The following is a 10590-nucleotide window of genomic DNA, read 5'->3' on the forward strand; positions in this document are numbered from 1 at the left end:
GTCCCACCTGGCAACCAGTGTGTGTGTGTGGGGGGGGGGTAGGGTTGCCAGCTCCAGATTGGGAAACTCATGGAGATTTGAGGGTGGAGACTTGGGGGAAGAGGGATCTCAGTGGGGTACAATGCCATAAGAGTCCATCCCCCCCCCCCCCATAGCGTCCATTTTCTCCAGAGGAACTGATCTTGCTGCACTCGGGAGATGAGCTGCAATTCCGGGGGGGTCACCAGGTCCCACCTGGAGGCTGGCACCCCTAATCTACGCAGAGGTAACCTGCTCTCCGTCAGTGTCCCCTCTAAGCTGAGTTAGTGTGAGCTGGCTCACAGTTTTTTAGCCTCTGGCACACACATTTTCGCCTTAGCTCAGGAAGGAGGGCTCCAGAGCAGACTCATTTCTGCAGCAGCCAAATCGCTCGCTCACAACTTGAATGCCAGGAGCTCACACCGAAGAATTTTTGCTCACAAGACTCCACAGCTTAGAGGGAACATTGCTCTCCGTCTCCATAGGGCCTGCTCCCGCATGCGTACCGAAGGCGGGCACCCCTGCTGCTGCCTCCACGGCAGCCTAGGCCACGCGGACACGGACGCCCGCCCCGAGTGGAACATTCGGGCTTCTTCTTTCCACCTAGGAAGCACGCATGCGGTTGTCCCCGGCAGCCCCCGAAACGTTTCCTTGGCAGCAAACCCGACGGAGGCTTTGCTCTCCCCGGCAGCGCGCCCACAAGTTCGCCGGGAAGTCAAAGTCCGTGGGATTGGCGCCTAAAGGCAGGCAGGCAGGCAGGCGGGCAGGCGTACGCCGAGGCGCGCAGCACTGCAGTATGAGCGCCGGGCCACGTTTCCTCGGAAGCAAGCGCCGCGATGCTCACCGCCGCTGACTCCCCGAGCCGAGGCTACTGGGCCGCGCCCCCCGGGCGGTTCCTCTCCTGCTCCCAGGCCCGCCGCGTGGCCTTGTCCTGGCGCGCTCCGTGGCCGGCTCCCCCCGCGGCGGCCCAGCCCGGCGGGGGCGGAGCCTGGGCCGCCCCCTCTCGGCTCTGCCTGGCGGAGCAGCTCCGGCGGGGCAGCCAACCAGGCGGCCGAGGCCGGGCAGCCCAAGATGCGGCGCTGATCGCCGGCCGGGCAGCAGGTGCGTCCCTGCCACCGCCACCGCCGCGGCTCATGATGTGCCTGGAGAGCGACGGCTCGTCGGGCGGCGGCCCTCCCGGCTGCGGCGGGCGCCTCCGCGTCTCGGCGGACGACGAGGACGAGGACGACGGCGGAGGAGGCGGCGGCGGGGATCGGGGCGGCTGCTGCGGGCGGAGCGGCGAGGTGCAGACCCTCTCCGGCGCCCTCGGCGGGGCCAAGAGCGCGGGCGGCGCGGAGCGCTCCAAGGCAGCCGCGGCGGCACCCAGCTTGGGCAGAGCCCGCGTGGCCGCGGCCGGCATCCTCAGCGTCGGCAACGTGCTCAACTACCTGGACAGGTACACGGTGGCAGGTGAGTGGGACCCTGCTGCTCGGGCCGGCCGGGACCCCGGCGGATCGGAGAGGGGCTTCCCCCCCCTCCTCCTCCTCCTCCCCCCCTCCCTTTTTCCATTGTGGTCTTCCGACTTCCTTTCCGCCTCTCTTTTTATTCTCACCAGTGCTTGGACATTTTAACCGGGAATATGATTGGGAGCGTGGCCGCCCGCGGTTCTTTATCCCCCCCCCTTCTTTCTCTGCTTTCCCATCTCCCACTTTCCCCTTTATTCTCCTTTTCTTTTATCCCGCTGTCTCTTTCTTCTCCCTCCTTCTTTCTCTTTCCCCCCCTGAGGCCTGTCCCCCCCCCATTCATTTCTCTCCCTCCATTCCATTCCCCCCTTTCTGCTCCATCCCTCCTATTCCCCCTCTTGTGGATTTTTATTTATTTTTTAATTTATTTTCCTATTTATACCCCGCCCTCCCCATAGGCTCAGGGCGATCCCCCCCACACACCCCGTCTCCCCATTTCTTTCGCCCCATTCCAGTCCCCTTCCCTCTGCATCTTTCCTCCGGGCGCTTCCGCCCCTTTCCCCTCTCCATCCCTCCCGGGCGCTCAGTCTGCCTGCCTCCATCTGCTCGGGCTCTGCCGCATGCTGCTCCTGCTCGGAGACATAGCAGCTCCCTTGGCGAGAGCGGGGGACCCGCATACAAAAGCCGCCTGGCCGGGGAAAGAGCCAATGAGGTCTCTTCGGCGCCTGGCATCCTTCTGGGTTTTCGGATGTGCTTTGGGGGATGCCCGGAATAGAGGATGGCAGGGAAGGACTGGCAGTGTCTCTGCAGGAGGAGGGGGGCATGCTTCGAAAATACAGAGCCTTTGATGATGGACTTGGAAGGGACCCCCACCCCCCTTCTTTTCTTTTTGCTGGCAGCTTCATTCGATCTTGACATGTCTCTGAGTCCAGGCAGGTTGGCTAGAGGTTGGTTCCAGAGCCACAATAGTCTCTCCGCTTCTCCATTTAAAAACCGCAGGCAGGTTGAAGAGACGCTGGGAAGCACCCTGTCTCTTTTTCTGCACACGCAACAGCCCCCCCCCCCCCCGATGGCCGAATCGCAGTGCTTTAGGTAAAAAAAAATTGGTTCTGTATAATTAGCCTGCTGCTGGAGGCATTGTTTTCCCTGCTGGCTCGGTCTGCGCTCGTTTCACACGACACCTTTTCGCCTTCAGTTTAGCAATCAGACTTGGGGGGGGGGGGGTTGGCTTAGCAAAGGAGTTCCCGCCGCTCTGGAAGTATGCTGGTGCGTTTGCAGATCCCGGCTTTTTGGAAAGGGTGCAGTGGGAAAGAGGAAAGGGACAGAGTGGCTGGCAGCTGTCTGGAGCTTCCAAAGATCACAGGTGCGGCTGCTTCAGAAGATAAGAGGCCCTTTGAAAATCCAGGGTTCAACATGACTTCTGTTTCCCCATTTACTGGGAAATATGGTTTGTGTCACCTACATAGGAAGATGACTTTCTCTCCCACCCACCCCCGGCCCTCTGGCCAGTTTTCTGAACCCAGAACAGCATGGAGGTTTGTGGCTTCTGTCTCTGGAAAGCTTTGTTTGGGTACTAGTGGGTAACTTGTAAGCAGAGCTCCTTTCTGGCTGGGTTGCTGGTTTTTACCTAGAGAGGGGGGGAAACATACCAGAGAACAGGAAGCATGAAGGTGTTCATGTGTCTGTCTCTCCCGCTCCCCGAAAAGAGCCTCGCGATGTTTAAAAACTGTGTGCTTCCAAGAGACAATTGTGTATCCCGCCTTGCAGTGTTATGGTTCAATGCTTCTGCATCTGCCTGGAGCAGTGCATCATTTAGTGGACAGCTGACCAGAGAAAGTGCCTTTGGCCTACCTGGCCGGCTCGTTGCATAGTGAAACAAGACAAAAGTGTGCATTTCCTCCTGAGCTGGGTCGTGCGTGGCGATAGCTGTAGGCAGTCATATCCCATGTGTTTAACGGCTTGTACATCCTGCCCGGCTTCCGAGAAGCTTGGAGTAACATTGAATCCTGTCCAACAACCCTGCGAGGTAGCTCAGCCAGAGAGAAACTGACTTCCCAAGACTGTTCCCAATTAAATCTGGACTTGGGTTTCCCCCTAGGCCAGACAGTCACACTATATAGCATCTTCTGTAATGTTTAGTGCTTATCTAAGACCACCGAGTGTGCTGAGGGATGAATTAACTTAGCTCATTGGGAGTGCTGATAAAAATTCACCCATCCTCGAATTTTAGGTGCTTGCCAAATGGAACTGGGCCAGTTTCTTATCCAGCTGCTCACCGTCAGGAACAGAGGGGGCCATTGCTTACAACAAGCATTTAGGCATGCACATATGTAATGTTGTTATTATTTATAAGGTCTGTACCCTCCCGGGCAGGGCGGCTCAGAAGAACCTCCCCAAAACAGATCACTCTCAGAGGCCCTGCTCCGTGTGCCCCTGATGTTCAAGATAGAAGAGCAATAACACCGTGCGACATTAACATATGGATCGTGTTGCAGCGTGCTATAGAAACGGCCACTAGTTTGGTCGTGGGAAGTGCTGTCAAGTTGCGGCTGACTTATAATGACCCTTCATGGCATTTTCGATGCAAGAGACATGCAGAGGTGGTTTGCCATTGCCTGCCTCTGCGTGGCAACCTTGGGTTTCTTTGGTAGCCAAGAACTACCCTGGGCCAACTCTGCTTAGATATGACAAGATTGGGCTAGCCTGGGCCAACCAGGTCCAGGTCCCACTTGACTAGATTGCTCTAAAAGAGGATTCCTGGATGAATAAGTCCACTAGTGGTTATCAACCATGATGGCTAACTTGGCTTCCTGTTCAAAGGTGGTATTCCTCTGAATATTGGTTGCTAGGGGCAGCAGCAGGGCCTTGCCGCCCAGAGTCTAGGCCTTCTAGGGTACCTGGTTGGCCACCATGGCTCATACACATCCTGTCTTAATGCCTGTTTAAAAAGCCATCTCTGGATGCAGTCATTGGCTATCATGTGAATGTACCACTTGGGTGTTTTGAGGGACATAGCAGAAGCCTTGTAGTGAATGGTTTTTGTAAGTGTTGCATTTTTAATAGATCTTTTTAAAAAAGATTTGCGTTTTCTCGGCAGGAACTGGAAAAAAACCCAGAGAGAAGATTTTGGGCAGGTGGAGGGGGGAACCCATTCTGCATCCTTTGCATTTTGGAGATTTTTGCTTCCCATGCAGAGACTTCCCTTTGAGTTTCCAAGGAGGAACGCACATGGGATTCTCATTTTGTTTTGTCTCTTCCTGGTTGTTCATGTCCATTAGAAAAGAGAGCTGGCGGCTTACGGGAAATGGAGGGTGCTTGGGGGGGGACTTCTGATAGCGAGGAATGCACAGAGTGACCATTTTTCAGGAAGGCCAGGAAATGTCTGTCTAAACAGACACTGGGAGGGCGTCCGGCTGATCTGTGTGGAATCAGTGGCATCATGGCTCATAGTGTGTTGTTTGTATTGTTCTTTGCAAGCTAGGCCTCTGATGCTGGAGGCCTTAAAAGCTGAAATGGGTTCCCGCTGGCCAAAGCTGTTGGCCAGGACTTAGGTTACTGTCTGGTTACATAACAATTGGACTTTTGTGTGGAGGGGCCATGGCTCAGTGGTGGAGCATCGGCTTGGCCTGCAGAAGGCCTCAGGTTCAGTCCCCAGGTCCTAGGTGATGTGAAAGACCTTAGCCTGACACCCGGGAGAGCCGCTGCCAGTCTGAGTAGACGATACTGACTTTGATGGGCTAAGGGTCTGATCCAGTAGAAGGCAGCTTCATGTGTTCATGTGGGTAGGTGTCCCACGTGCAGGGGTCGTTTCGTAGAAAAAGAGCTAGGGGAACTCATTAGCATAACTCATTAGCATATGCCACACCCCCTGACATCACCGGAAGTGTGTCATAACCCCACCCCCAACGGTCCCGGCCCGGCGGACCTGCAAGGCCGGCGGGAGTGCAAGGAAGCCCCGCGAAGGCCCTCCCTGGCCCCAGGCAGGCAGGGGTGGGGAGAGGCAGGGAGGGAGCAACCTGCAGGCTGAATGAGGGCCGGAAGCGGGGGGCGGGGCTTCGTCATGTGCCCCCCCGTACCTCACCCGGGGGAACTGCGATCCCCCGCAATCCCCCCCGAAGTGACCTCTGCCCACGTGTTCTGTTCTTGCATACCTCTCCCAGAAATGTGGGGCAAGAAAATTCTCTTCAACTGTCTTTTACTATCAGATTCCAAAAAATGTATCGTTTTGTCAGTCACTGAGGCGTGGATATAAAGCACCTGTGTCACTTTCAAAGTGATGAACTTGTTTTCCGTGCAGCTATCCTTAGGGCCCGTCACTTGAATTGCCCCAGCATTTAAATCACAGCAAGTCTGCCTTCTTGAAATGTTTATTCTAACCAAAGATTTCAGTTTAACTTGTTCTGGCTACTGTCTCGTCTCTGGCACTGCCTCTCACTGATCTCGTTGACCTTCGCAGCGACACTGCAAAGTGGGCTTGCAATTTCGGTCTTGTCTGTGCACACCGTTTACCCTTCCGCCTCCAAAATTGGAGTTTAACCCATTACACCATCCTGCCCTTTTGATAATCTGTGGCCCCGGTCATACGGCAAAGTTGCCGCAGGAGAGGCACGGGAGTCCCGCGGATTTTCCGGGTGCGATCTCACTCCAACATCTGGGAAGCGTAGTGCTCCTGTGGGGAACCCGTGGCTCCCCGCCCGAAGGTGCGGAGTTAAAAACTACTACCTATGAGGTTCTAGTTTCCTGAAACCGCGGGCCAAGGGTGGGTGTCTGATCACATTCCCAGTGGACTTATGTGGCATCCGGCGCCCGCCACTGTTCGTCTCCGCAAGTTGCGCAACAGTGCCTAACAGCGCGTGTGCACAAAGAGCGATTGCCAGTGTGATCGCGCGGCTTCTGTACCACACTGCAGGATACCCGTCTGATCGGCATTCCCCCCGAACCACGGGACCTCGACCGGGACGTGTGCTCGGGCAGCCACGCGTTAGTTTCCTCCGGGGCATTTAGCCACGCCTCCCCCCTCCCCCCCGCGATATCCGGCCCGTGTGACCGGGGCCTGTGATGTATTTCTGGTGGAGAATTATAATGATCTCCAAAAGCTAGGGGAACAAGAAACAACTGATTGCCAAATGTTATTATCATATTCTGTAATCTTCTTACTGATTGACTGTATTTTTTTTTTTAAATGATACTTGTAATTAACCTTGCGTCCCAGTGGGAAAGGTGGACTATAAATGCAAATAATAACGTGGACAGTTGCAGCGGCTGTCACTCCGTGTGGCAGAGTATCTATATGTATTATTCTAATTATAATCCAACTTTTCTCCCAAACGGGGTCCTAAAGCAGCTCACAATATCATTCTCTCCTTCTCTGTCTTATTCTCCTGGATAGCCTTGACCTGGATAGTCCAAGCTAGTCTCATCAGATCTCAGAAGCTAAGCAGGGTTGGCTCTGGCTAGTATGTGGATGGGCGACCACTGAGGAAGACCAGGGTCGTGACGCAGGGGCAGGCAATGGCAAACCACCTCTGAACACCTCTTGCCTTGAAAACCGCTGTGAGGCAGCCATGACTCGATGGCAACTACAGCAACAACATAGCCCTGTGAGGTAGATCAGGCTGAAAAAGACAGTTGACTGTCCCAAGGTCACCCAGCAAGCTTCTGTAGCAGAGTTGGGGATTGGAACACAGGTCTCCCCGACTGCAATTCTGCAGTCTTATGCGAGTGGCTTACCATATCGTAATGGCTGCTATGCGGGAGAGATTTGAGAGGACATCCGCGCAGTAGCCATTTTGTATGTGCTGCCCATTATTAAAGCGAGCAGGTATGTGGTAGAGTTCCCCTTTAAAAAAAAAAAAAAAAAAAGACACACAGACACGAGGATCGGAAGCTTGAAGCTGATGTGGAATGTGACCATTGGCCAATAGAATTGGAATGTGACTTAACGACAAGTCCCGAGTAGCTTTATCTCCGTGGATGGGAAATGCAGCCGCACTGAGGTAATGAAAAGGTTAATCAAAGGTTAACTCCCAAGCCGGTAATATTTTTATTATAATCTGTTTTTTTTCTCTCCCTTGCTTCTAATTTGGAATCGGTGATTCAGCAGGTTTTTTTTTTTGGATTAACCTGGCATTCAGCTCCAGACAGGTGTCGGGTGTGTGTGTGTGTGTGTTTGTGTGAATCAGGTCACCAGGTGAAAAATCCGGTTTGTATCTCAGGACAGGTGGTAATTAGCACATGCTGCTCTCTTAAGCCTTCAAAGCACATTACGCTCGTTAATAACCCCAGAGATTTGCCATGCAGGCCCGGCCCCAGTTGGAGAGGAGGAAACAGAGTCAGCGTTCGGGACGTCGCCAGGGCCTCAAATACAGTGTGTGTCAGAACCGAGATTAGTTTCTGCCTTGGCCACATCCTTATTTTTAGCAGATAAGTCATAGCTGAAGTCGTCTCGGCAATGCAATCCAGGTATTTGTGTGCTGGTTTCCTGATTCCTGGTTTGCAGCGTGTGTTCTTGCCTGTTGACTTTTGTCTGTAAGGGTCAGAATGTCAGACAAGAAGAGCCAAAGAGGCCTGGTTCGAATCCCCGCTTTGCCCTGGAAATGCTCTGGGCCGGTTGCACTCTTTCTCAGCCTAAGCTACCTTGCAGGGTTGGAAGCAGGGACAACAATGTAAGCCAGTTTGGGTAGGGAAAAGAAATGGGGTATAAATAATTTTTAAAAAATGTTTGTTTATCTATTTGATTTATAGACTGCCCTCCCCTGTGCACAGGGCTCAGGGCGGTGAACAACAGCTTGATAGAAATGTTTCAACAAAAACCTATACAGTCAGATTAACAGTTCAACAACAGCAATTTCTTTCCTAATTCAGATGGGAACCTATATCCTCTAACCCTGTGGAGGGAGGAAAACGGAAGGGGCTAGGCTTGACGGAAAAACTGCCGCTGTCCTCAACCATAAGCTGGGTGGAACATCTCTGTCTTCCAGGCGCTGCGGAAAAGGCCCTAGTTCTGGTTGAGGTCGGCTGGATATCTCTCAGACCAGAGACTAGAATACACTGTAACCGTCGTGAATGCGGATTCACTTGATAAGCAAACAGGTTTCCTAGTTGAGACTTGTAAGTCAGGGATTCCCCAAACTTGTTGGCCGTGTGGGCGCTTTTGGAATGTTGAGAACACGTAGTTGGGGGCACTACGAAATGCGGTCCTTGAAGCCGGGCCCAGTTCATAAAACATTGGGAGGTTCCGTAAAAATGTTAGAAAGTTGCGAGCCAAGCATCCTCCCACGGTGGAGACAGCTGTTTCCAAATGAGTGCTCCCTGTAGACACAAAGGTGTTGCCTCCTGGGCTTATTCTAAAACACCTCCTACTCCAGTGAAGTGGAGGAAAGCCAGGAGTGGCTCCCTGCTTTGGGGAAGCAGGAGGCAGGCACCAGGAAAAACATTGGTGGGTGTTACGGGGCACCCACGGGCAGGGGTCTTGTTGTAGAAAAAGAGCTGCCGGAGCTCATTAGCATAACTCATTAGCATAACTTATTTGCATATGCCACGCCCCCTGACATCACCGGAAGTGACAGAAGGCCACACCCCCTGACATCACCGGAAGTGTGTCAGAAGGCCCGGCTACTTACCCTCCTGCTTCATCCTCATTCCCAAACGGAATGAGGATCGAAGCAGAGGGCGGGGTAAAGAAGGGGGCGGGGCTTCACCACGTGACCGCCCCGCCCCCTAGAGGTTCTCTTCCGGAGCTCCGTACCTGAGAGCTCCCCCCCGACTAGAGCCCTGCCCACGGGCACCCACATTGGGAACCACTGTGGTAAACCTTTGCCCTGCAGGTCAACGGTGAAAGGTTGGATGAATACATCCTTGTTTGTCCACCAGCCTTAGGCAACATAAACCAACACAACAGGAGGCCTTAACTTGGAGGGGCACTAGGGTAGCTTCCCCTTCCCCCGCACTGGCAGTTTTTACCACTCCTGCTGTCGCTTCTCGCTTGAGCAACTAACGCTGCAGCCTGTCCTCTGTCTAACAGGGGAGGAAAGGAGATGCCTTTGCTTCCTTCTGTGGTGGTGGGTTGCATGGGTTGCATGCAGAGTGGGAGAGAGGTGGGCAGGCCCAGTGCTTCGGGGGGGGGCAGTGCCACCCCTCTGAAAGAGGGAGGACGGTCTGCGATAGCTGGTGCACAGAGGTAGCCCCCCCCCAGGCTATAGAGTTTTGGTAGCTGCTCACTAATGCTGAAGGGATTTTCATCTCTGGGGTTGGGAAGGGTCTCGAGAGCTTGGAGAGGGTGTGGTTTGGTATGGGGAGGGACCTCAGCAGGGTGTAATGCCCATAGAGTCCACCCTCCAAAGCAGGCATTTTCTCCAGGGGGTCTGGAGATCAGTTGTAATAGCAAGGGATCTCCAGGTGCCACCTGGAGGGTTGGCAGCCCCATGTGAGGGTATAAACTGAAGATTTCTTTGCTCTGGGCTGGTCACCCATCAGCTCTCTGTGAGCTCTTGTTGACTAGACCAGGGGGGGCTCCCTATGTTATGTCATACTAGCACACAATGTTCGCGTTGAACTTTGCGATGAGGTATTCTGTGCCGAATATGGCAATGTGGTGTTTTTATCCTAAAAGATTTCTAAGTGCTAAAGTGCTTTCCGTCCTTAAGAAGCGTATATTGTAATAAACTGGTTTTAAGAACTATGGTCTCTCTCTGTTGATTCGGTCCCTTGCCAGTCTCCACCGGCGTTCCCTCTAAGCTGAGTTAGTGTGAGCTAGCTCACAGTTTTTTAGCCTCCGGCTCACACATTTTTGTCTTAGCTCAGGGAGGAGGGCTCCAGAGCAAACTAATTTATGCAGTAGCCAAATCGCTCGCTCACAACTTTAATGCCAGTAGCTCACAATGTAGAATTTTTTGCTCACAAGACTCCACAGCTTAGAGGGAGCATTGGTCTCCACCAGGGGTCATTTCGTAGAAAGAGAGCTAGGGGAACTCATTAGTATAACTCATTAGCATATGCCACACCCCCTGACATCACCGGAAGTGTGTCATAAGGCCACACACCCCGCCCCCAACGATCCTGGCCGCTGCCGGCCTTGCAGCTCCACTGCCGGCCTTGCAGCTCCACTGCCGGCCTTGCAGCTCCACTGCCG

At 53.8% G+C, this 10590-nt stretch overlaps 1 protein-coding gene across 1 annotated transcript in view; it reads left to right on the forward strand.

Moving 5' to 3' along the window:
* Nucleotides 1-854: 854 nt before the first annotated feature.
* The window catches only part of SPNS2 (spinster homolog 2 (Drosophila)), a 173311-nt gene continuing 163575 nt past the window's right edge, over nucleotides 855-10590 (forward strand). The window contains exon 1 of the mRNA XM_015427844.1: nucleotides 855-1467. Within this exon, the coding sequence (XP_015283330.1) occupies nucleotides 855-1467 (613 nt within the window). The remainder of the gene's footprint in view (nucleotides 1468-10590) is intronic.

The sequence above is a fragment of the Gekko japonicus genome, unplaced genomic scaffold (genome assembly GCF_001447785.1).
Source record: "Gekko japonicus isolate JY-2015 unplaced genomic scaffold, Gekko_japonicus_V1.1 scaffold677, whole genome shotgun sequence".
NCBI classification, from domain to species: Eukaryota; Metazoa; Chordata; class Lepidosauria; order Squamata; family Gekkonidae; genus Gekko; species Gekko japonicus.